This window comes from Lithobates pipiens, unplaced genomic scaffold, assembly GCF_037356315.1.
Source record: "Lithobates pipiens isolate NorthernLeopardFrog02 unplaced genomic scaffold, aLitPip1_a1.2 Scaffold_1, whole genome shotgun sequence".
NCBI lineage: Eukaryota > Metazoa > Chordata > Amphibia > Anura > Ranidae > Lithobates > Lithobates pipiens.
In genome coordinates, this window is record NW_027507685.1 from 181,864,336 (window position 1) to 181,892,197 (window position 27,862).

At 38.2% G+C, this 27,862-nt stretch overlaps 1 protein-coding gene across 1 annotated transcript in view; it reads right to left on the reverse strand.

The window, feature by feature from the left end:
- Window positions 1-8,087: 8,087 nt before the first annotated feature.
- LMX1B (LIM homeobox transcription factor 1 beta) overlaps window positions 8,088-27,862 on the reverse strand; it is a 252,630-nt gene continuing 232,855 nt past the window's right edge. Inside the window, exons 4-8 of the mRNA XM_077478986.1 lie at window positions 22,514-22,692; window positions 18,946-19,023; window positions 18,718-18,784; window positions 15,013-15,174; window positions 8,088-8,942 (exon numbers count right to left, since the gene is read on the reverse strand). Coding sequence (XP_077335112.1) covers window positions 8,785-8,942; window positions 15,013-15,174; window positions 18,718-18,784; window positions 18,946-19,023; window positions 22,514-22,692 — 644 coding nt within the window. The 3' untranslated portion in view covers window positions 8,088-8,784. The remainder of the gene's footprint in view (window positions 8,943-15,012; window positions 15,175-18,717; window positions 18,785-18,945; window positions 19,024-22,513; window positions 22,693-27,862) is intronic.

Consider the following 27,862-nt stretch of genomic DNA (forward strand, 5'->3'; position numbering starts at 1 on the left):
CAAGGATTAAAGGGAGATGATTCATTGACCTAAGAAGTAGTGATGTGGCAGATACTACCTAAAGCCTATCCAAATAAATTTGGGAGAAGAGGTGGACCTGAGTAAGCGATTTATCAAGCTCTATGAGGAAAAGCGTTATTTGACTTACTTGTATATGAAAGGTATTTTATACATCACTTTAAAGCATGATTAATGTCACTAGTTATTCACTGATATGGGGAGACCAACTGTTGTCCAATCAGCCTGGAATGCAGCTTTTCACCAACAGAAACTGTGGTGTGGCAGTGGAACTGTGGCACTGGAACTCAGCTTATCTATTATGCAATTTACTCCATCCCTAATAGTTTCTAATCTGACGTGCAACCGGACCTCCAAGCTAATGAACCTGAAGAGGCCACCAGAAGCCTAACCTGGCTGTAGATTATCAATCTCTAAGCTAAAACTAGATATAGAATCGCAGACCAAAAGGGTCAGAGTTAACTAAAATAATAGAAGCTGCATATAAACTATATTGCAATAAACAGGTTTACCTACCAAATATTGTGAGGTGACCCCTAGCACTAACCTACGTTTTTGGCACTGTTTATATGAAATAACAAGGAGAACAAGAGATACTCTGTCACAAGCATTTAGATATACACTCATCTGCAGCTAAACTTTTAGACTGTAGGAATACTTGCATAATAGTCCATTCTGGCTTGGGGTTTAGCAGCATGAGCAGGACATGTGGCTGAGATCTCTCTCTCTCTCCACTTTTTACTTCAAGGGTTTTGAAGCCAACAACCCAGGGACAGGAATGCATACAAAATATATTTACAGTCAATTACCAATTCAGATAGTAGAGGGCAGCAGATCCCTACATACAAAATCCTCTACCCATTGTTAATTTAGAGGAAGGAAAATAAAAGCCTATAACAAAGTATAGTTTCAGTAGGGGGAACATAATTTCCTTCCTAATTCTACAGAATACAGTTGGATATTTCTTAGATCTACAGTCTCCAATGTTATTCCCTATAAATGTTGTTATCCAGTTATAACATGAGCATTTAGAATTGCACACAGCTTTTTTTTTCTTTTTTTAAAACAATCCACTGAGCTGGCCAGAACTAGTTCTTGAGGGCGTTTATTTCACATTTTCACAGCTTCTACTATGAAGAAGCTTTGCTGTATATAAAGAACCCATGCCCCTTGATCTCTCTAATAACCTGATAATGATTAACCCTACTTCAAGTTCACTGTTTGGATCACTATGTATTTATAGAAGTCCTCCAGTTGCCCCTTAACCTTCTTTTCTCAAGTAAAGACAGTAAATTAATGTCCACTAATCTTTCTCTTATAGCTGAAATCATCCATGTCACTCATCAGTTTGGTTGCCCTTCTCTGCGCTTTTTCAAGTTCTCCGATATCCTTTTTGTGAACTGGTCCCCAATACTGAACTGCATTATCCGGATGAGGTCTTACTAATGCTTTATACAGGGGAAAAATTACATCTCTCTCTCTGGGGTCAATATATTTTTCAATACACTAAATAATTTTGCTAGCTTTCGAAACGGCAACTTGGCATTTCATGCTATTGTTAAGTCTGTGATATACCAGAAAATCCGGATAATTCTCAACCACTGACAGAATTATATTAACTTATCAGAGAATTTTTAAGAACTAATGAATATTCTCAAACCAAAGAGGATCCATTTTTACTATGCTTCAGCAAGAAAATTGGCAACAGCATGTTCAAAGTATAAGGAGTAACACCAGGGGTTGAATAAAGGCAAATAGGCTGTTCACTTTGCAAAGTGAATTCAGTTCAATTAAGCTAAAAATAACCCAATCACATACAAAAACATTTTTAACCACTTCAATACCGGCCACTTTTACCCCCTTTCTGCCCAGGCTAATTTTCAGCTTTTAGCGCTGTCACAATTTGAATAACAATTGCGCAGTCATAAAACACTGTACCCATACAAAATTGTTATCATTTTTTTAACACAAATAGAGCTTTCTTTTGGTGGTATTTATTCACTGCTGTTTTTTTATTTTTTACAAAATAAACTGCAAAAGACAAAAAATTTGTTATAAAATTTTGCAAATAAATAATCTTTCTTCATAGATTTAGGCCAAAATGTATTCTGCTAAATTTCTTTGGTGAAAATAGCCAAAAATTATGCTGTATATACAGTATATCTGAAAATCTTGATCTACTGATCTACTCATTTCTTGAGGCCTCAAAATGTCCAAACAATACAAATATCCCCCAAATGACCCCTTTTTGGAAAGTAGACAGTCCAAGGTATTTAGTAAGAGGCATGGCAAGTTTTTTGAAGTTTTTTTTAATACATTTTTTTCTTTTTTTACCATTTCTTTTTTTCATACAGTGACAAGAGCAATGCTGTTATTATAGTAACACTGTACTACTCTGGGGAGGTAATCAGGATTTTTTTTTACACACTTACTTATAACTGTGCATATTACAGTTTTATAAGCAACCATTTTTTCAGAATGAAAACTACTTATTCAGTGTTTACTATTGTGATTAGCTGTGATTTGGTAACAGCTAATCACATGGTTCAGATGGGCTATGATTGGCCCTGTCTGTACCATGTGATGACTGTGACTAATCACAGAGCTCATCACAGTAATACACAATGAAAGGCATATAACAAAGCCTTTCATTGTGTACAGCTGTTATGTGATCTGCTGTGATTGGCCACAGCAGTCACATAGTATAGGAAGTGGGCCGATACAGTCATCTGTCATTGGCCGTGTCTGGTGGACATGGCGGGTGATAGATCCCAGCTGAACCTTGTGACTGCTGTGGCCAATCAGTCATATGACATCCTCCCAGAGCAACAGTGCTCCCGGCCAGCCTCATTTTACAATAACCTGGGCGGGAAGGGGTTACGAAAAGTAATCTATTTCCTTGTGCATGATTGGGAGATGGAAGTCAATAGAGCTTTAATGTATTCACTTAGCTAAGCTAAGGGTAAATTCCCTTGTAAAATGAACAGCCTATTTTACTTTATTAAATTAACACATGGAGTGCTTGGTATGACCTTTCCCTTCCTTTTGAGGGTAATCACTGATACAGCCGAAGCAAAGAATGAACCTTCTCACTTGCACATTACTCCTGGTTCTACAACTGCAAGGAGTGAAAACACTACTTCTAAGCCAATAAGCTTTAGAAACACAATTTTGTTAGACAGTTATTGTACCACCTATTACTGTCATCAGCTATGATGCAAATAAAAAGTATAAGGATAACAGATGTTCCATCCATGATATGCAACATCACCTAAAAGTTCAGAATGTTACAGTGACCAGCATATATCAGTTCCTCAATCAGGCTCCTCCAGAGTCTGAAACCTACCGTTGATCATAATCAGGTATCCGATCATAGTGTTATAGAGAACACTGAGCAATCCTTTACCTCTGTATCATTGGATTATACTGATGTATGCAAAGTGGGGGTTTGTGGCAGGTCTTGTTTCAAAGTATGTCTATTTATGGTTGTCTTGAGACACAGCCCGACATCAGGATATACCATGTAGATTATCAAAGCAATTATTTACTGGTATGTCTATACCATGCCAAAATGTTTTAAAAAATTGTTGTGGGGTACGCCAGGAAAGGGGGGGATGAGCGAGTGCCCCCCCTCCTGAATCATACCAGGCTGCTTGCCCTCAACATGGGGAGGGTGCTTTGGGGTCCCTCCAAAGCACCTTTTCCCCATGTTGATGGGGACAAGGGCTTCATCCCCACAACCCTGGCCCGGAGGTCGTGGGGGGTCTGTGGATGGGGGGCTTATTGGAATCTGGAAGCACCTTTAACATGGGAACCCAAAGATCCTGTCCCCCTATGTGAATGGGTATAGGGTACATTGTACCCCTACCCATTCACCCAAAAAAGTGTCAAAAAGTCAAAACCACAAAAGACAGTTTTTAACAATTCCTTTATTAAAAAAAAAAAAGAAAGTGCCCCGCATTGTCCGATTGTGGTGATCTTCAATCAGGCCACCAGATGGACCAGAAAAAAAAAAGAAGCTCCGCCTCAATCGGAGACATCCCGCCAACTGCTGTCTCTTGGCTGTGACAGCTGTTATATAGGCAAAGGCGGGGACACCCAGTGACATAGCAGAGTGACCCCGCCCCTTCTGATGTCATGTGTCATCAGAGGGGGCTGGTCATCCGGTTATATTAGCAGGTGGCCCTGCTCTTGCCTATATAACAGCTGTCACAGAGAAAAGACAGGAGTAGGCGGGAGCCCTCCCATGGAGGCAAAGTATTTTTGTCTTGTTTTTTTCTATTTTTCGGGTCCATCGGACGGCGTGATAGATGATAGATGTACATTGCAGGACACTTTTTTTTGTTAAACACTTAAGGACCCTTCCCCCTTAAAGGGGGATTTTTTGCAATACCGCATCGTTTTAACTGACAGTTGCGTGGTTGTGTGACACTGTACCCAAACAAATTTGACAATTTTTTTTAAATTCAACTACAAATAGAGATTTATTTTGGTGGTATTTGACCGCCTTTGCGGTTTTTATTTTTTGCGCTATAAACAAGCAAAGAGCTACAATTTTGAAGAAATTTTTTTTCTACTTTTTGCTATAATACATATCCCAAAAAATATATATATTATATATAAAACACAATTATGCATCCGTTTAGGTCAATATATATTCTTCGAAATATTGTTGGTAAAAGAACCCGCAATAGGCGTATATTGATTGGTTTTTGCAAAAGTTATCACGTCTGCAAACTATGGGATAGATTTAGGGACTTTTATTATTTTTTTATTGTTTTTACTAGTAATGGTGGCGATCTGCAATTTTAAGTGGGACTGCGACATTGCGGTGGACAAATCTGGCCCCAAATGACACTTTTTGGGGACCAGTGACATTATTACATTGGTCCGTGCTATAAAAATGCACTGATCAATGTAAAAATTACACTGGCAGGGTTAGCACTAGGGGCTATCTAGGGGTTAAGTGTGTTCCCTAGGTGTGTTCTAAATGTATGGGGGTGGGCTCACTGGGACATAAGAGAAATCACTGTTCCAGATCACTTGGAACAGAAGATCTCTGACATGTCCCCTGTCAGAATGGGGATTCGCTTGTTTACACTGGCAGATCCCTGTACAGGATACCCATTCACATGCGGGGGCGGGATCTAGGGGCCCCCTTATTAAAGGGGCTTCCAGATTCCGATGAGCCCCCCCACCAGCAGACACCCACAACCACCGAGCCAAGGTTGGTGGGACGAGGCCCTTGAGCGGACCCCAAAGCACTCTCCCCATGTTAAGGGCATGTGGCCTGGTATGTTTCAGGAGGGAGGGTGAGCAAGTAAGTGAGCCTGTCCTCCAGGCTGCATGCTTGGCTAAGGGTCTGGTATGGATTTTGGGTGGGACTCCATGACAATTTTCTTTTTAATTTTTGCGTGGAGTTCCCCTTAAAATCTATACCAGACCCAAAGGGCCTAGTATGAACTGGGAGGGGAATCCATGCTGATTTTTTTCCTTGATTTTTCTCTATATACATTACAGCCGCAAGCAATGTTTAATTAAATTTTTTCCTTCAGTAATGTCATTTTGCTGCGGCACTGTAAAACACATCACACAGATGTACCACTTTACAGGCATGCTAAGGGGACCCCCATGCACAATATTTAAAGGACTATTTCATTTTTATTGTTTCACTTTAAACATTATTAAATTCACTGCTCCTGGTAAAACTTTTTTTGCCTTAATACATCTCCCCTGGGGCAGTACCCAGGTCCCCATACCCTTTTTTGGCAATAACTTGCATATAAGCCTTTAAAGGAGCACTTTTGATTTTTCATGTTCATGTCCCATAAACTTTAATAGTGTTCGCACAAATGTTTTGCCTGTTCACATGTTCTGGTGCGAACCAAACCAGGTGCTGTTCGGCCCATCCCTAGTGACTGGTTTTGCAGTCTCCTGGGACCTGCGACATGTCCCACAAGGTTGTGGGCAGGGTAGGGGGGGGGGGGAAACTTCTAGTGGAATCGCCTAGGCAACTCCAGTGGAAGTGGGAGCGGGTACCAGAGAAAACTAAGTAGTGAATACTCTGAAGAACGCCTTAGACCTCTTATTGAGATTTCAGAGATTCATTTTATAAATGGGTTGAATAAAACATGTAAAACAGGGGTTAGATAGCGGTATAAATGAGCCTTCATGGTACAGATTTAGTAATTTGTTTATAAACATGAAACGCCTATTCATTGCAGCAGGGATTTAGAAGGCTTTGATTACATACTGTATCTAAAGCTGACCATAGTTGGATCAAAATTCAGCTGGTTCAGCAGGGACAGGACAAATTTTGACCTATGTAATTTCTGTCAAACAGGCTTGATTAAAAGTATTTCTGGAGGATTGGAGGCTGCAACCACTGATTAATGTAGAGTGAAGAGTCCCCACTGTCAGAATACATTAGGGTTGATTTACTTAAACCGAAGAGTGCAAAATCTGGTGCATATCCTCAGGTAAACCATTTTCTAGTTTTTTTGTATCAAAGCTTAATTGAACAAGCTGAAGCTAGAAGCTGATTGGCTACCATGCACAGCTGTACCAGATTTCACACTCTCCAGTTTTAGTAAACCTCGATTGAATGGATAGGGGAATCTGTTCATTATTTTTGTTAAGTCCACTGGCTAAAAAAAAAAAAAAAAATATCCATCTATGGACAGCTTTGGGGTTGCAATTGAACAGGTAAAGCTTATATTTTAAAGCTTCCAGCTTGCTGCCAGCAGCTTTAAATTTATTTTGGCTTGTATTTGTCACCTTGAAGCAAAATGCGAATCTCCTAATTTTGTGGCAAATCTAGGTTCAGCAAAACTTTGTGTGCACCAATAATCATAGTGGTATCAACCAGACAGCATTCCAGGCTTGCCATCTGATAGCAAAACTGCATCTTCTTCAAATGATCCAATAATTCACTAAGAATATGGACCTATCCATAACATATCACAGGCTTGAATTTTGCAAGTGATTTATGAAGGCTGTGACAATCAGTAACTATCCAATGGAAAGTAAGTAGCAATATTAAATAGTCCCTATGTGAAAGGACTTTAGAAGCAGTAAGACTGGATCCCTGTTTACAACAATGATTTATTTACCATGAACCCAAAGCTTCGAAATGGGACCTTGAAACTATACCAAACAACATGTTTTTAAATACATGCTTAAGTTCTCTTTACATTCAAGAATGAAACTTACCTCGTAAACCCACAGTTGGATTATTGCCTGTGGATTGTATCAGGTTATCAAGCTACCATATTCTCCATGCAGACTGGAGTAAAGTTTCTTGCAAAAATAAAAATTAAATTTCAGACAGAATAGTGACTGTTTATTTTGTGATGAGATGAGATCACTAAGGATCTCACCTAAAAATGTTAAATATTAAGGGAATAATGTAATAATTTAAGGCAGATATATAGGTGTAGGTAGGCTGTCCCGGAAAAATTACTTTTTAGAATTGTAAAGAGCACCCATGACCAATGCACATAAATAGCAGTCCTTCAGCGTATAAGCCCACACATATGTGCTACTTCTGTTGTCTCCTTTGACGCTTCCTTAAGTTGGATGCTCATCACGAACCTTGCTACATGGCAAAAAATGTGAAGTATGATTAATTCAAATCCATGGCATCAGATGGAAGGTGGGGCATTTTGAGGCTGATACTTAATACCTAGCCTGGCTTAACAATGCATCATGAAAGTAAATTTGTGGAGAGCAAGAATGCAAGCAGTGCTTCTTCACTGTGTGTATGGGCTGGGGAGCTTTCTCTAGACGTGTGGCTTTTTATAAAAGGAAAAACTCTTTTAATATAATTTCTGATGACCCAGAGGAACAGAGGAAGCAATAACAAGAGCAGGGATAATGTATAAAGGTGATCGATTCCTTACTATGTGCACAGAGAGTGCTGCAACTTAGAAGCAACCAGCCTGGAGAACTACATTGTGGCTTTATCTATGCACTGATATCTCTTCCAGCATTAGCATGGAAAATGCAACAACCTGGTATTATAGCATTTTAAACTTTCAAAAATAAACCAATATTTTGACCAACTGAAATACATTATTACTGTTGTATGTTTTATTAAATTAATGTTTTTCTTTTTTTTCTGTTTTAAATCTTTAAAGCACCTTAAAAGAACATAAGACCATTAATTTAAAAAATGGATTTCTCGCCAGAAAAAAACATGCAGTCCTTCCTGTATTGGCAAAGACCTTAAGAAGAAGTTGCCTGCTCGTATGATATAATGACTAAGATCTACCCTTCTTGACTATGGAGAAAACCAAAAATATAAAAAGAAAAAAAAAACAAAAAAATAATAAAATAGTTTAAAACATCACATTTACAATAATTTCTCACAGTTCAAATTTGTTAATTCCACATCACGGTGACACTCATGCAGTTTTAGAGGAGACAAGGAGAACCTTAAAATCAGTGGCTTCATTTTTTCATTATTCTAGGAGGAGGGGAATTCTATTTTTTACACACTTCTATACAAATACTGTTTTCTTCCATTTTTTTTTACAAGGAGTGTATTTTAAAATGAAAAAAAAAGTTGCTGAAGTACTTTCTCATGCTTTTTTCCAAAATTTTCCGTGGGCCTGTAAGGTGCAGTCACTTAGGCTGTGGCTTCTTTGACGTTCTGTCTTGCTCACTGCTCAGCTTTGGGAAGGACAACTGCACAGATATGGCTGTAAATAGTCTCTAAGGGTCCATGTTTTTATTTTTTGGTAGGGAAGAAATTCAAGGTGGCCCTCATGACGCAAAGTAGGAACTCTGCATGGAGTACAGTCGGTCAATTGGATTTCCTACTCGGGCCTGCATGGAATTGACTTCTGAAGAAGCCAGGAAGCAGTCACTGAGACTTGTTAACGAGGTATCACTGTCAATATCATGGAAGATGGTGTCATTCCCTGTAAAAGAAACATATTCATATTACATGAACGCAATAATACTGTAAAAAGTACAGTCAAAATATACCATATATTGAAACCTTCTTTATGTTCTAATGTCTTCACTGACATCATGTATTAAAAAAAAAATACATGGGATAAGGGTAGATCTGTTGCTCAAGGCAAAATGTTTTAATATGCACAGAGATGTTTTCTAGATTAACCATTATTCATAATATAAGCGTATTGCTTATCATGCTACCATGTGTATTTCTTTGTTGATGTTATGTTTTTGTAAAATATATATAATATATATATATATATATATATATATATATATATATATATATATATATATATATATATATATACATATATGTATGGATATTGGTTGAACTAGATGAAATGGGTCTTTGTTCAACCAGACTAACCATGTAACAATACAAAATATATAGTATAAAGTATCTACATACTGTAATTTTTTTATACAGCCAGTTTAGGTATAATTTATTTGTAGATTACAGATAATATTTTGACGTATCTAATAATAATTCCAAACATGCTAATTGGAGATTAATGGAAGTATTTAAAAACAAAAGTATTGAAATCTGGAATTTTAATTTAGGTGGTTCAAACCAGCATTTAGAAAGGTTTCTCTAAGGTAGTAAATTAGTTAGTAAACATAATTACTGAGTGGGAGTGGATATGCTAAGTATAACCTGACAGCTTAAAGCCTAGTACACACTGCTAGCTTTTTGTAGTTGTGAACGAATAAAAACTAACATCTTCGGTCAGATCCCTGTACTTACAATCTGATGTTAGTGCAGTGATCTCCCCTGCTGTTCTATTGCGCCATTGGCTGATCAGGAGCTGGTGTGTATGAGGCTTAAGGCAGGCCATATATCTTGGGATTTCCTTTCCTGCAAGCACTGTTTGAGGGGGGGGGGGGGGGGGTCACGGAAAGCTGTCCCTGCCAGTATACAATGATTATAGAAATCCGACATGCTAGCTCGATGATAGATCAACTTATATAATCAGCCTGCCCATAGATGGATTGAATCTCAGCCAGTCCCTGCTGAACCTCCTGAGAGTCAAATCATTTATGGCCGGCTTAAGATGGTCTGTGTTGATGAGCTTTGGGCTTGTCTCGATTGCATCCATTTCAGAAGCTTTTGAGGATATTCAGAATTTGACAGGTGCATTACAGGTGCATTTGACCTGCAGTTGACTTGCTTCATACAGGTTTTGAATCCCTATAGACTTCAAAGGGAATTTAAAACCAGATTGATGTGAACAAAAGCCCATCAACACAGGCTCTTAAAGCGTATTTTCACTTTTTCACTTTTTCAGTTGAATTTGAACAAACCCCACTATATGTCTTGTGTGTATATATATATATATATATATATATATATATACATATATATATATATATATATATATATATATATATATATATATATATATATATATATATATATATATATATATATATATATATATACACAGTGGTGTGAAAAAGTGTTTGCCCCCTTCCTCATTTCCTGTTTCTTTGCATGTTTGTCACACTTAAGTGTTTCGGAACATCAAACCAATTTAAACAATAGTCAAGGACAACACAAGTAAACACAAAATGCAATTTGTAAATGAAGGTGTTTATTATTAAAGGTGAAAAAAAATCCAAACCACCATGGCCCTGTGTGAAAAAGTGATTGCCCCCTAAACCTAATAACTGGTTGGGCCACCCTTAGCAGCAAAAACTGCAACCAAGCGTTTGCGATAACGTGCAATGAGGCTTTTACAGCGTCCTGGAGGAATTTTGGCCCACTCATCTTTGCAGAATTGTCCTAATTCAGTTACATTAGAGGGTTTTCGAGCATGAACGGCCTTTTTAAGGTCATACCACAACATCTCAATAGGATTCAGGTCAGGACTTTGGCTAGGCCACTCCAAAGTCTTCATTTTGTTTTTCTTCAGCCATTCAGTGGTGGACTTGCTGCTGTGTTTAGGATCATTGTCCTGCTGCAGAACCCAAGTTCGTTTCAGCTTGAGTACACGAACAGATGGTCGGACATTCTCCTTCAGGATCTCTTGGTAGACAGCAGAATTCATAGTTCCTTTTATCACGGAAAGTCTTCCAGGTCCTGAAGCAGCAAAACAGCCCCAGACCATCACACTACCACCACCATATTTTACTGTTGGTATAATGTTCTTTTTATGAAATGCAGTGTTCCTTCTACGCCAGATATAATTGGATACACACATTCCAAAGAGTTCCACTTTTGTCTCATCGGTCCACAGAATGTTGTCCCAAAAGTCTTGGGGATCATCAAGATGTGTTGTGGAGAAATTGAGACGAGCTTTGATGTTCTTTTTGCTCAGCAGTGGTTTTCTCCTTGGAACTCTGCCATGCAGGCCATTTTTGCCCAGTCTTTTCCTGATGGTGGAGGCATGAACGCTGACCTTAACTGAGGCAAGTGAGGCCTGCAGTTCCTTGGACGTTGTTGTGGGGTCTTTTGTGACCTCTTGGATGAGTCGTCGTTGCGCTCTTGGGGTAATTTTGGGCGGCCGGCCACTCCTGGGAAGGTTCACCACTGTTCCATGTCTTCGCCATTTGTGGATAATGGCTCTCACTGTGGTTCGCTGGATTCCCAAAGCTTTGGAAATGGCTTTATAACCCTTTCCAGACTGATAGATCTCAATTACTTTCTTTCTCAATTGTTCCTGAATTTCTTTGGGTCTCGGCATGATGTGTAGCTTTTAAGGATCTTCTGGTGGACCTTACTTTGTCAAGCAGCTCCTATTTAAGTGATGCCTTGATTGTGAACAGGTGTGGCAATAATCAGGCCTGGGTGTGGCTAGAGAAATTGAACTCAGGTGTGGACAACCACAGTTATAGTATGTTTTAACAAGGGGGGCAATCACTTTTTCACACAGGGCCATGATGGTTTGGATTTTTTTTCACCTTTAATAATAAACACCTTCATTTACAAATTGCATTTTGTGTTTACTTGTGTTGTCCTTGACTATTGTTTAAATTGGTTTGATGTTCTGAAACACTTAAGTGTGACAGAAGGGGGCAAACACTTTTTCACACCACTGTATATATATATTTGTAGTTTTTCTTTGAAACAAGCCTTTGGGCAGACTGCAGACTGCAAACTGCTCTGAAGAATTTCAAAGTGAGAATGTTCCCAGGCAAAATCTGGGGACACACTGAGTTACTCATGATTAACATACAATGCAATGGTTAGTGTAGCTTGATATTGCATGGTCAGACTTGCTAGCTGCAGCAGGCTTGTTGACAAGAAAATGCACAGGAGGTTTTTTTTACATGTTCACAAAGCATTTTCAGTCTGAAAAAACCTGGGAGCCCCATACCAAGGGTGTTCAGAAGATATAAATAGTGGATAGTTCAACTAGCCTACATGTACATAAATGCAAAATACCAGTATTAGGTGGATTAACTGTTAAATGATACTGGGGCAGTTAGGCAGTCTCACAATGGCTGTGTTAGATCAGCTGACTTTGGAAATCACATAGATAGATATAATTTCCAAAGCTCTTAGGCGATATAAGGAAACATTGCGTAGTCCAATGAAATCAGCCTCCAAGACTGGAATGCAACTGAAATTGTATAATGACGACTGCTCTAAAATTAGTATTTTGAGCTTGCACACATGCTAATTTTCTGAGAATATACTATGGAATCATGTAGGTTATCATAAAATATCAACTTGGCACAGTAGCTTTAAATCCATGACCCAGTGATAACCACAGACAAAAGAAAGCTTGATGTTTAAACATGAGCATACTTGATGTTTAAACCCAGTTACTAAAATTTCATATTAGTTTTAACATTGATTTAACATAATTTGTTTTGTAACTCTTCAAATATTTAGCTTTCTTTAAAATTTTAGCTTTCTCTTAAATGTCTGATGATCCTGCCATAATGATCTTTGATTAGGCTCTTTCCATCATGGTGTGATGCACACTGGGAGTTTAGCATCTAACTGAGAGCAAAGGGCAATGCAAGCAACTTGTCAAAGAGAGAGCTGATGCAGTTGGACATGACTTGCCATTAGGGACAGTTTGCACGTAGGGACGAAAGACCAAAACACAAGTCTGCATTCCAGGCATTTGTCTCTGGGTTGCATAATGGCCTAAACATTCATACTGCTAGGCACATTGTCCAGCCACAGCAGCCATCAGACACTCTTATAGAGTTTGACAGCTGGCAGTGGGGCTGGATGGGGCAATTGTACCCTTCACCCACAGCTAAATGGCAGATATCCATGCACAGGAACGAAACGCCTAGTGTGCATGGGACCTAAGAGAGACTGCAAAAGATCAGCAGCAATGAAGTGCAAAATTAATTTAAAAATATTTTATAAAAAAATGGCAACATAATTAGTAAATAAAAAAGAAATATATCTTAACAGCATCATGTTCAATGTATTAAGGGCACATTCAGCTCAGTGAACTATCTGAAGAACTGTCTTGTATCTACTATCGTTAACTCTTGAGGCATTCAACACCAGATTATATATACTGGAATGATCCCCAGAGGAAAGAGGTGTTGACCGAAACAACCACTCAGATTACAGCTGCTATTGTTCTAATGCAGATTTGAAAATGGAAGCAAATATATCCTTGGTTGTAATGGGCTACCTCTACAAGGCAGTTGAATTGGTGAATTGTAAAGAAAAGCAAGTTCTGATAGAACTTGTCAGTCAGCAAATGAATGTTAGCTCAGAATAAAATCCTCAGGGTAAACTGGATAGTCTTGGGGGATTTGAGTTATTTTCCATTCTTAAATTGAGAGGATGGATGCTTTAGAAACCCATGGGTTATGTTATGCCAAGAAACAAACAAACATATTTTAATCTTATGAGATATTTTCACTACACATTAGGTCATACTGTATCGAAAGACTAAAAAATCCAACACAGGTATCAGAGGCCAGAATTTGAATTTTGCAAATGTCAAGGGTTAGCTTGTGAATCACCCTCTATTACTGTGGCAGCACTTCTAGCTCCATCCTGTTTGTGTAAGATAAACACTCAGCATACCTCTGCTGCTACTTGTGTGTGCTAACATTTTACCCTTACTCTATAGGACTTGCGACTATTAACTGTTTGACTCATTAGACGCAAATCAGAACATAGCAATTGGCAAACATTGCCAGCATTATCATGGTGTACAATTCTAGGAGCCTGTTCTCTGTATTGAGTTGAGTGTTTGTAAATTGGTCATGCAAGATTTCGACTAGGTAGCAGGTTAAGTTTATTTTACAAATAGTGTTGTGCTGTCAAATTAATACCACAAGTGATAATGCAAAGTGATAATACAATACTACGCTAAAAAATTAAAATGTCCCTTTTACATAACAAAAAAAATAAACCAAAAATAAAGTCCACCATGATCATAAATTCTGAATGCAAGAAATATAATCCGCTGTGAATGTAACTTTTTCATGCAACAATTGTGCCCCAGCCACCAAATAAATATGCTGCCGCTTACCAGATATTTGGACCCCACAACTAAGGAGCTCTGAAACCACATTAGAAGACCACTTGTGGTAATTATCTAACAGTGCAACACTGCTTGTAAAGTATTTTTTCTTTCTTTTTTTCTCTTTTTATTCACAATTGTATTTACCAGTGCAGGATCTGCACCCATTGATGTTGTTTTATTAAATTAATAGAAAGTCCATTTAAACCAGTGAACCTCTGTCCAACACAATGCACAATTTTATGTGTGGAAATTAAAAAAAAATGAAAATTTCTATTCACTTGAATGATTAAACTGAACAAAGCTTTGAATAATAAGATTATTTTCATTTTTTTTCAGCCGTTTTGAAAAAGAGAATAAACAAAAAAGATTTTAAAAAAATAGCACATTATATTAGAACATATACATCTAAAAATGAATATCTCCTCTAGTTGTTCATTTTCACAGGCAGTTCTTTAATGTACATATACTAAATATAACGATCACAATTGTCTAGAAAAAAGGCATATATTATCACACTGCAATCTGTTCTGAATGGTTGTACTTGGTATAACTGTACATGGTGCACACGGCTTACCATAAGGATTCATGTGGTCACCTGGCATTTGAGGAGGGGTGAGTCCTTGCTGGAAGGGGTCTGTGCTGTAGTTGTTCTGATCCATCGAGACGATCTGTTGCTGAGGGGGGGCCAGAGGGGCGTATGAGGTCATCATCCCTTCCATGCGGCTGGACATGACCTCTGACGGGTGACAAGGAGCCACATTAATGCACTCAGTCCTACAAAGTTTGTCATCTGTCTATCATTTGTCTGCTAGGCCATTTCATATCTATAGTTCAATCTAGCAGTCACATCGACTTTTGTTTTTTTTTAAATACCAATCTGTTCTTCTATATACAAATAGCTAAAGTGGTTAAAATACAAATCTATTGTTTAATATAGTAAGGCAAGACTGTGAAATAATCAAATGCATACATGCAAGCATTAAATTGCTTTATAATTTATCTATTTCATATAAGCTAAATTTTGCCAAATTTATTGTCTTCCATTATATGATTTGCCTGCTATATGTAGAGGTGCCCATGGAATGCATTTGGCTCTTGGTCTTTAGAACTTTTTTCAGCGTAATGCATTCTATTGCTTTGTGCACTAAGAAAGATGTAGAGAGCATTTCGTATTAACAGCTACCTTAAATTACGTAGACAGACGTGTGTTTACGTTTCTGTCATTGAGAAATTTTCAATTCAATAGTCTATATAGGCCAAACAGAATGGATTAGGTAATACATATTATGCACATAAGCTTATTTTTTCACTGTTCTGCGTTACAGTATCAAGCATGCTACAAACGATGGGGTTGGTTTTTAATCTTTGACAGGATGGAAATAGAAACTGCTGTTACAGGCTTAATAGAGAGGTTTAGGATATGTAGATAGATTTGTAAAACTGTGAGCTAAATTTGGTTCACAATTGGAAAGGCAATTTTAGACACCGTTTCTAAGCTAGATTCATTACTACAGTGCTGGTTATTTCAGAGGAATTATGGACGGTAGTATGATGTGATACAGTATTTGTTTTCGATGGAAATGAAGTAGGCTAGATAGGGTTTCTATATAGCTTAACATTTTCCAGAGAGTCCGATTTAAAGATTTATTAGGATTTAGGTGACTTCAGGCAGTACAAATGGTCTATATTAGGTTTGAAGGTAGGATAGATAATGCTTGTGAAACATTTTTATTTTTGGCAGAGCTCAAATGATATTTTAGCAGCTTGACATATTGGAGAGATTTATGAAGATTTTGCTATAGTTTACACTTATAACAATAGGTTAGTGATAGGTCTTGCATTAACACAGCGCACGGACCCTGCAATGGAAATATTCTTTTTTTATAGGTTTTTTAGACTTAATGCAATTAGGGAACTTCTTGTCAGGAAATATTGTTAACACTACTCTTATTTGTAAATGTAGGCAGTAAATACTCACCTTTTCCTGTAACGGCATTGCTAAACATCACTCCAAATGCTAGAGCTGGAACCTGGACGTTTGCTGCAAAAATGACACTTCCAGTGGTGTCGACCTTCTTGGTCCCCTGTAGCTCTTACTGGTTCCCCCTCTGAACTTACATTAACACTCTTTTTGTTGGTGACACAAGGTTAGAGGCAGGAACCAGTGAGACACATGAAATCAATACTCCCAGAAGTGTTGCTTTCCCAGTGGACTTTAGTGACCAGTTCCAGTGATCAAAGTGGTGTTCAGCAATGCATGCAAAGGAAAAGGTGAGTGTTTAGTGCCTTCTTTTAAAAAGAACAACCATTTTAACTAAAATGTTGGTGATAGTTTGCTGTAAATACCATAATCTAGCTAAATGGCATTTATGCACTAATTTAGGGGTACTTAATAATCTGCATAGGGCTTTAAGAGCAGCTTGTTGTATTTTGAACTTTGTATATCATCTATAGAGGCATGACCACTAGCAATTAGAAGAGTGCAAGCATCTTGACACAAGATGGTTTTCTCTTATCTCTGCTCTATGGTTAGTGGCCTTTGATATACCGTACCAGAAGCATTTTCAGCTAACTATAATACTGCAGCCAACTTCAGTTTTGGCTGTAAAGTTCTCTCTCAATGGATACACCTGTTAACCGTTTGAATATTTTCTACGTTAATCATGATTCAGTACTGAGGTTCAGGGTCAATATCACATGCTCATGCATGCAAACTCAAATATTTTAACTTGGGTTTGTGAGATCTTATTAAATCCCTGGGTTGAAATTAGTTAGGGATTGGGCAAACTATTCCCACTCAACTCACACCTATTTCACAAATGAGGGAGAGAGAAGACCATTTTTGATTAAATGCTATTGGAAAAGCTGATTTTGATTTGTCCCAGGTTTCATAAATTTGCTAAATTGCCTTGTTATGCTTGTCTACTATTTACTGTATGTTTTGTGTTGCCCAATGTATCACCCACTTTTTAACCTCTTTGTTAGTAGGTCATGCACTTAGCTAATATGTTCAAAGAACATGTTGGAAGAGACCATGTGTGTAATAATGTGGGTTAAATGTAAAGTGGTTTAGTGTTCATCAATTTCAAGTATATGAAAAGTGGTAGCGTGAAAAGTGTATATCCATGATCCAAAATATTCATCAATGTTATATGAAAACATACTGCATTAAGTGATAAGGATTGTGTTGCAAAGGGTTTTGAATAAAAAAAGTTTCGGAGAATAGAAATGGGAGAATTAGGGGTTTGGCTTATAAAATAATTTGCATAGCCATTTGCCCAGTGAAAATGCAGATGCATTCGTTTTGGGCAAAAAACATATAAGTTTCAATAAAATGTTCTTGGGTAAAAAAAAAGATATATGAGAATATCTTCTGTGTTGTTCAAATGTACACCATTAGTTTTAAATAGTAAATGCCACATTTGGCCATTAGATGATAGGATTGTATAAATTATAAGGATTATAGGAATTTTTTATAATCCTTAGCTACATCTAGTGGACAAATACAGTATGTTCCATTTTAAAATCAATGATTTATATCCAAACAGCACAGGATATAGCCTATTTACATTTGATTTTTGCCCCACTCACACTGAACAAATGTATGTGCACTCTCACTGGGGAAATGCCTATGCACACTTTTTATAAATTAACTCCTTATTGTCTGAAAATGATTTATACACAAAATTAGCAGACACCGGGGGTTATTTACTAAAGGCAACTCCACTTTGTACTGAAAGTGCACGTGGAAGTGAAGTCGCTGTAGATCCGAGGGGAGCATGCAAGAAAAATAAAAAACTGGATTTTAGCTTGCTCATGACTGGATGATAAAATCAGCAGAGCTTCCACTCATTTCAGATCTACCCCTTAGATTTAGAGCGAATGCATTTCAAAGTGCACTTGCAGTGCAAAGTGGATTTGTCTTTCGTAAATAACCCCTATTGTGTTGGCATAAGTGAGATCATAACCAATGGCTTGTACTACACGCAATGGCAGCAAAGCCCACTTTTCACATAAATTGGAAAACCCCTTTAAGTATTATGACTGAGGGATGTCACTGGGTTCAAGTGAGCTGCTGGACTTCCTTGTTAGCAGTAACACTGCAGAAAATGTCTGGCAGCTATAAATAGAAGGCAGGTATATTTTACATAGAACAGCAATGTAGTGAACTAAAATCTAATAGGAGGGATGCTGTTGAGGGGTTATTGAGATTAATAGCTAATTATTTAAAATATTACATTGTAATGTGCTGTGCTATAAACAGTAACAGTTTAGCTACCTTGACCAAGTCTCTGAGAATTTTGTTGTTCTTGTTGTTGTTGATGCCTCCGTGCTAATTTCTTCATCTGTTGAATAAAACAATGCACTTTTAAGTGACTCTGAATGGCTTAAATGATTATGAATTGATTAGACATGTATTAGCAGACAGAGTTCTCTAACTGTACATGAACAGTACAAAAAAAAAGACCAGATTATGTATAACAAAGCAGAAAAGTATGTGAGGTACCTTTGCTCTTTGGTTCTGGAACCATACTTGGACGACTCGTACACTAAGGCCTGTTTCTGCTGCCAATGTCTCTCTGACCTAATAAAGAGGAGAAGATTGTTCATTTATAAGGTGTGTTTGTGTATAATGTAGATGGAGAGAGTAGAGAGGACTATATCGCCATCATCATGACCACAGTCTTACATTTATTGAAGGAAGCATGGCCGGATCTAGGGGGGTGCTGGGGAGGAGGGCTGTGATCCCCATATTTCAGTTGTGTCTCCCAAAGCCTTTTGATCACCCCCCTTCATTCTGGATACTTTGCCAGCTGCTGAGTAACCCTCCCTGCACCGCTCCTCCTCCTCTCACTGCACATATCTGAGATCGCATTCCTTTACACAGTGTCACAAACTACACAGTGTTTAGGTGACTACTGGAGTTGTGCTGCTGTTCTCTCCAGGGAGAATCATAGGTCAGCACTGCAAAATAGCAGCCAGTTACACACTGTGCAGATTGTAGGCTGTGTGTGAAGGAATGTAACCTCAGATATGTGCAGTACAGGTAGGGGAAAGGAGCTCAGCCAAGAGCCCTGCCACTAGCGATCCCCCTATCCTCTGCTTCTCCCCTGGCATTCCCCCTGTTCTCTGCCTCTCCACTGACAATCAGTCTGTCCTTCCACTCTCCAATGGCAATCTGCCTGTCCTCCGCCTCTCCACTGGTGATTTGCCTGTCCTCCGCCTCTCCACTGTCAATCCCCCTGTCCTCTGCCTCTCCACTGGCAATCAGTCTGTCCTACCCCTCTCCAATGGCGATCCGCGGTCCTACCGATTCCTGTACAATCCCCTGTTGACCTCCCATCCATTACCCTGCTAACCCCTGCACACTACACTACAAACTGCTGATCATAGGGGGTCAGCAGGGCAGAGTATAGCCTCTGCTTTGCTGACACCCTGTACACTACCTAGAAACTGTTGACCCTATCCTCTGACCTGCTGACACCTTGTACACTGCCCTACAAACTGCTGACCCTATCCTCTGCTTTGCTTACCCCCTGTACACTGCCCTACAAACTGCTGACCCTATTCTGTGCTTTGCTAACACCCTGTAGACTGCCCTACAAACTGTTGACCCTGTCCTGTGATGTGCTTACCCCCTGTACAATGCCCTGCGGACCTCTAATATTCTGGACCCCTGACATTTTTTATTGCACCCCCACATCAGACAGGCTAGGTCTGGTCCTGGAAGGAAGCCCTGACTGATCTGAACTATCTGAAGGCAGGAAAAAAATGGTCACTTCGAACTTATGAGAATAGCTGCGGTAAGCAGTCCCTGTTAAAGGAAATAGCCATGAGAAAAACATTCTAGACTCCTAAGGTAAGCCATTCAAAATTCAATATTAATTCAAAATTTGTTCAGGGCACATTTTCTGGTAGTTGTATACATAATTTATATCTGGGTGTTGATATACCTTTTAAAGCCAAAGGTTCTAAAACAAATGTTTTTGTTTCATTTTGGATAGAGTTAGTGGTAGTTAAAATCTTTGTTCGGTTTTTGGCAACCTGTGTCCAATTAAGGATGCTTCCGTTCACTTCCTGTCCTGTAGACACACCATAAAAGGGAAGGAAATCTCTCCAAAGTAAGGTAAATCCCTTCTTATGCCACGTACACACGGTCGGTTTTTTCGATGGGAAATGTTGGATGTGAGCTTGTTGGCTGAAAGTCTGACAGTGTGTATGCTCCATCGAACATTTGTTGTCGGACTTTCCACCAACAAATGTTGGCTAGCAGGTTCTCAAGTTTCCTGCCAACAAAACTTTGTTGTTGGACTTTCCAATTGTGTGTACACAAGTCCGTTGCACAAAAGTTCAGGCATGCCCGGAATCAAATACTAGTCGGAAGCGCTCGGTCTTGTAAAACTAGCATTCATAATGGAGATATCACATGACTATTGAACTTCCTTTTTATCAGCTCGCCGTACGTCTTATATGTTACTACATTCATAATTGTTGGCCAATATTTGTGTGACTGTGTGTATGCAAGACAAGTTGGAGCCAACAACCTTCGAACGAAAATTCAAGGTTTTGTTGTCGAAAAGTTTGATCGTGTGTACGCGGCACTAGACAATTATCACCAGAATAAGAATCCACGTTGGAAGATTTCCACTATGTGCCTGTTCTAGGAAATACTCAAAACTGTGGATTTTCTCTTATATTCTGTCCCAGTAATAGGGGTTGCTAGCACTGATAGAGAGAATAAACATCCTTAGCAAGGACACAGATGGCAATAAAAACCTAAAAGGGGTTATTAGCCTTCAACACTATCCAAAAAAAACAAAAACAAACAAGATTTGCCACTTTAATTTTGCCTGTTTTCTATAGGTAACACCATAAACCATTCGAAGCAGATATTTTCTCTAAATATTTATTACTATTAGACTGAAAGAAGATGCATCAACATTTAATCTTATTTAACATAATTTAAGAAAGGAAAAAGGAAAATGTAGGAGTAAAACAAAAGAAAAGAAAATCAGCAACACAGCACCCAAACACAAAGTTAAAGAAGGGGCAAGAAAGAGCCCAAATTTTCATTTTATTCTACATCATATTCTGCAAATTTTTATATTTTTTTTATAGAAGTTGTTCTTAATTCGCCTATGCTAATTTTTTTTATATATCAAGGCCGAGTTTTCAGCAATATATGTTATTTGGGTCTGCAACTTAAAGTGATTGTAAAGGTTTATTTATTTTGTTAAATAACAAACATGTTATGCTTACCTGATCTTTGCAATAGTTTTGCACAGAGCAGAACTGATCCTTATCTTCTGGGGACCCCAGATTGTGTTCTGGGATCCTCATCTTCTCCATGTGCCACCATAGGAACCATAGGCTATGGTTTGATAAAGGGGCAATCTTGTCACTTCTGGAAGCTGCTGTTGCTTATGTTCCAGCCTGAAGGTTGACAGCTGCACTTCCTTTAAGAACTCAACTAGCCACATGCCTGTGGAGCTTTGCAGCCTCACGGTAATCCTGTGGAGGTCTATAGGGGTCTATGACAAGCCTTGATCCATTTTTATCTAGTGAGTGCATTTTTACTGTCTTTTATACTTTTTAAAATAAATCCTACACCTAGATGGAGCCATCCTCTTGTGTTTGTTTTTTATATGTGCATTAGGACCTCAAGAACTAATCTGAACCTCCTGGCCCTCTTATGTGCCCAGTTTAATGATGGTTGGGTTCTAGTTAGTGCAATAGCATACCTTTTTTTTTGCTTCCTATGGTGGCATATGTGCTGGCTTGATCCTGAGCTGAGTTGCGTTTTTGGTACACACAGTACAGAGGATGACTTAAGGTAAAAAAAAAACTTTATCCTTTACAACCATTTTAAGGTGATTGTAGCCTTGTGTACATGTACTGCTTGGTTCTTAGAAGAAATAGGTATACTCAAAAGCTTGTTCTGAAACTTTAACTGTTATTGAAAATAAATGAAGTATCACAGACATTACTCAACACTGTGTCTGTAGTAACAAGTCTACACTTGTTACTACAGACACAGTGTTGAGTACTATCTGTGATACTTCTTTTATACCCACCTTTCTACAAGGCTTTGAAGACACCTCAAAAGATGCTTTAAAGGCCCTTCTTTGCTGCGTTGTAAGGATTGTGCGTGGTCGCTTCGGCCTCCTTGGGTCTTTACTGTCATCGCTACCCTTTCCTTGGTTTCCATGACCCTTTCCTGGCTTTACGTCACCTTCATCGTCATCACTTTTCACTATAATAAAGAAAAAACAAGGAATGAGAACTTGTGTGGCTTTAGATGCCTTTAAAAGGTAAATGATGATATACAGTGCATTGAAAAAGTATTCATACCCCTTGACATTTCCACATTTTATAATGTTACAACCAAAAAGGTAAATGTATTTTATTGGGATTTTATGTGATAGACCAACACAAAGTGGCACTAAATTGTGAAGTGGAAGGAAAATGATAAATGGTCTTCACCATTTTTTACAAATACATATTTGAAAAGTGTGGCATGCATTTGTATTCAGCCCCCTTTTCTCTGATACCCCTGAAATCTAGTGAAACCAATTGCGTTCAGAAGTCACCTAATTAGTACCTGTGTGTAATTTAACCACTCCCCACCCATAGGCCATCATATGACATCCTAGACTTTGAGTGGGGATATCTGAATGATGCCTGCAGCTACAGGCATTATCTAGATATCATCTTTTTCAGCCAGCAATTCTGTGCACCATAAGAACAATCATATCTGCAGTTCAGCTCCTGGACACCCCCCTTCTGCCACCCTCCTGTGCTTCTCCTCACTTGCCTGCGATCGACTAGCTGTAGAACGAATCGGTCACTGTTAGAAGTTTACCATAGAACTTTCTGGTGACCAAATAGTCCCCAGTCATCTCTAAGACCCTTGGCGGCCCGGACGTGATGCTATGACATCGGCATCAGCTATCACGGTCGGCAGAAGTAAACAAAGCTGAGGACCTTGCTGGAGAGGCCAATAGTTTTTTTTTAGCTCAGCCTTTCCAGCCTGAAGGAGACATATGGGGTCTTACTGACCCCACATCACTCCATAGAGAGGACCTGTCACGCACTATTCCTATTACAAGGGATGTTTACATTTCTTGTAATAGGAATAATAGTGATCAAAACATTTTTTTTTTAAATAGAAAGTGTAAAAATAAAAAAAGTAAATAAAATAAAGAATTTTTTTTTTTTTTAAAGCACCCTGTCCCCACGTGTTCGAGCGCAGAAGCAAATGGATACATAAGTCTTACCCACATATGTAAACAGTGTTCAAATCCCACATGTGAGGTATCAACACATTTGGTAGAGCAAAAGCAACAATTCTAGCGCAAGGCCTCCTCTATAACTCTAAACATGTAAAATTTTAAAGCGTCGTCTATGGAGATTTGTAAGTACCGAAGTTTGGTACCATTCCACAAGTGTGCTCAATTTTAAAGCATGACATGTTACTCGGCGTAAAATGTTACTTTATTTGGTTTTGTTTTTAATTCATGAAAACATTTTTTTTTACAAAATAAACCTGTTTGAAAAATCGCTGCGTACCATGTGACATAAAAAGTTGCAATGACTGCCATTTATATATATATTAACATTAGATAAAAATATTGTAACAATATTAAAAATAATAGCACATGCTAATGATATAGCAAACTCAAAGCAGACTCAAAGAAAAGAAAAGGCATTAAACCATTATAAAGTTGACTGTGGTGAAAACATAGAAAATGGCAAAAAGAGCTTCACCTACACTTAGTATGCAATTTTGAGTCATCCGTATGAACGAGCCCTCAGAGAGCTTGTGGTTTCATTTTACAAAGGTAAATATATCATATAGACAGGCTCTTATGTTCTCAACTAGCAGAGTTTTCTGTAAAAAAATGTGGCAAAGCCATAAAATAACCTGAACAGTAACGTAATAACATGCAGTGATGTAATGACCTGCACAGCAATATTGTAATGCTGCTAGCTATAAAATAAAATGCTAGAGTTATAAGAACCTGCAGAGATGTACAGTCACACACTGAGAACAAGAGGATACAGATATATATCAATCAGACACATATAACTTGCTCAAAGAGGATAGAGTATGGACAGAAAATGACGAGAATACTGTAAGTTGCAGAACACATGTAAAATACACAAATGGATCAGTAAAATTACACGACGACTTCACTTTCTAAGTAACTATTTAGCTACACATACTGGGGTTGAAGTGCATGTTAACTTAATGAAAATAGTTTAGCTTCATTCTTTTGAATGTTTCATCACATGCAGTGGAAATTTTAAAAAGAAAAGAAAAAATAGGATTTTTTTCTGCATGTGCTTTTTTTTTTACCTTATTTTTGAACATTCATTTTGAAAAGGGAAAGGCAATCTGCTCATTGAGTAAATAAACTATCATTTGAATATTTTTTTTAATATCAACTCTGAACTCTGGGCACCAAGGTTTTTATATTTATGACCTCTACATTTTTTAAAATCATTTTAGGTTTGTAATTGGCTTTCTGGTGTGTTCATAATGCTGTTAAAACACTGATTATTTTCTGTAGGATAGTACAACTCCTGCTCTATTTCTAGAAAGCTTCAGACATACACTCCTAGACACCAGCACTGTGTCTCAGCCTTCCTCCCAACTTGGCCATTCACAAAACACAGCCCTTTCAGGTGTACTTTTATTTTTGCAATTCGTGTTAATTGTTAACCATTTCTCTCTCTTCCTGTCCAGATAACGAGAGTTCAGCAGGAAGCTAGGGGAAATCTCCTTTAAATAGTGACATATAACAGCAATGAAAGCCTGACATATAGACAATGATATTCTAATGCCCTGTATACAATTTTTATTTTTTTCCGACGGATTTTGGCCCAAACTTGTTTAGCATGCGCACGGTCGCACAAAATTGTCAGAAAATCTGATTGTTCTGAACGCGATGACGTAGAACACGTATGACGGGACTATAAACGGGCCAGTAGTCAATAGCTTTGTCTCGTAATTTATTCTGAGCATGCATGACACTTTGTCTGTCGGAATTGTCTACACATGATCGGAATTTAAACAATCGGATTTTGTTGTTGGAGAATTTTAGATCCAGCTCTCAAACTTTGTGTGTCGGAAATTCCGACAGAAAAAGTACGATGGAGCCCACACACAATCAGATTTTCCGACAACATGATCCGGTCGTACATTTTCCGTAGGAAAGTCCAACCATGTGTACGAGGCATTATGCTTTTCTACTCTACTAATATTAAAGCGTAATATTTGGTGAGATATGAGCTTACCTTACTGTAGGAATATAGAGCACTTACAGCACTGTGGGGTCTGCTCCTGATTCTGAATTAACTAATACAATATATTTGCATTAGCATTTAGAGGCAAAAATTCTTTGCATTAACATTCAATAAAAAAACAAAACAAAACAAAAATTTTGCATTGATACATAGTGACAAAAATGAATTTGCATTAGTGTTCATTGGTAAATATAATCTGTGTCGGTGTTCATTGGTGAAAATAAAATACTTCCATTGATGTTTAGTGGCAATAATGTCCCATCCCATGTTACTTGTCTGATCACTCTACTAAACAGCTGCTTCATGTATTCCATGGTGCTGTCCCTCATAATAACTAGTTATGAATGAACTGGTGTCATAGTGTTGTCACAGTGGTGTTCAGTTTGCCGGATATTCAACAGAATTCGTGAAGCCTGATTATAGCCTAAAATCCCATTGAAATCAATGGGAGACAAATCGTGTTGCTTTTTCTGTCATATTTTTATGACTAATTACCAAGCTTTTGTTAGGAAAAGGTAGCTGAGTACTACCATGGGTCACAGCAATCAAAGCAAAGAAAATAAAAATGAAATAGATTAAAGGTCATTCAATGTGGCTAAAAGGGCACAATTAAAAATACACAAATCCTTCAAACAACATGCTTTGGTAATGTCTTAAAGTTGGATGCGACGTTATGGAGGAGTATGATTTAACCCTTTAAAAATGACTGATTTGTTTACAAACAGAGGGGATCAGTAATTTAGCAGTGCTAGCACTACCAATGCTAAATGACAGATATCCAGCCATTTCTCAGATTTGTAAACAAATCTGCAGGGATCAGTCATTTAGCAGCTGTAGATATACTGCTGCTAAATTATGGTATATTTCCTCAGTTGGCTTTTGTTTGCATATAAACCGGCCGGGGATCCCGGGATCCAGTAATGGTCATCACTATGCTATAGATATCTATGACATCAACCAGGATCAATGGCCAATGTGTTTTTATACAAGAACAGGAGAAGTTCGCAATAAGTTCGAAGTTCGAAGTTTGCAATAAATGTAGCATTCGGCCAGCATCGTTGGGTGTCAGGCCATCATGACTGCATGGAGACATAATTGGGGGCAGGTCATCATGATTGGTGTTAGAATTAGATTGGGGGACTTTTTTAAATTTTTCGTATTTAAAAAAAAAAAATTAAATAAAGGATATTTTGAGGCCTTTATACTGTAAAGTGTTCTTTCAGATTCTGATAAGTCCCCCTACAAGTCCCCTTTTAAGGGTGGATACAGCTATGAGGCCTTTGTCCCTTCAATATGGGGACATGTTGTCCTGCAAGGGGTGAATACTTACTACTCTCCTTGTAAAGTACCCCCTAATGTTGAAGATATGTGGCCTGGTATAGTTGGGGGGGGGGGTGCACACACCAGCTGCCTTCCATTTCCTACATGCCTGGATAAAAATATGGTTTTAAATCCAGGGGAAATCCCACACTGTTCCTTTTTTTTAAAATGTCTACTGTCTCTTCAAAAAATAAAAATAAAATGGCGCTGCCCCACAACCAAAAACTAATAAATTTTTCCAAGACCCTTATACAGACATGCAGTTTGGGTAGCTAGGAAAGGGAAGGCAGCATGCATGTGCCCAATACCTCCCAAACAAAACAAGGCTGCATGCCTTCAACAACATCAGGGGGACTTACTGGAATCTAGGAACCCCCAAGAGAGTGTTGCTAATTAATAAAAATTTATAAAAAAAAGATGCCCAGAACATGAAAAAGTCCTTAAAAAAAACAGTAACAATATCCCCAATGTAGATCCAAGAGCAATCACATTGTCCAATGTTGTAGGTCCTCGTCAATTACAATGACCTGCCGCCTGACTCACTGGAAGCGTAATGGTAGTGCCTCTAAATGACAGATCATTGGCTGGTTTGTTTAACCACTTTCAGACCGGACCATTTTGCTGGTAAATGACCAGAGGTCTTTTTACACTTTGGCACTGCGCTGCTTTAACTGGTAATTGCGCGGTCATGCAATGTTGTACCCAAACAAAATTTGCGTCCTTTTCTTCCCACAAATAGAGCTTTCTTTTGATGGTATTTGATTGCCTCTGCGATTTTTATTTTTTGCGATATA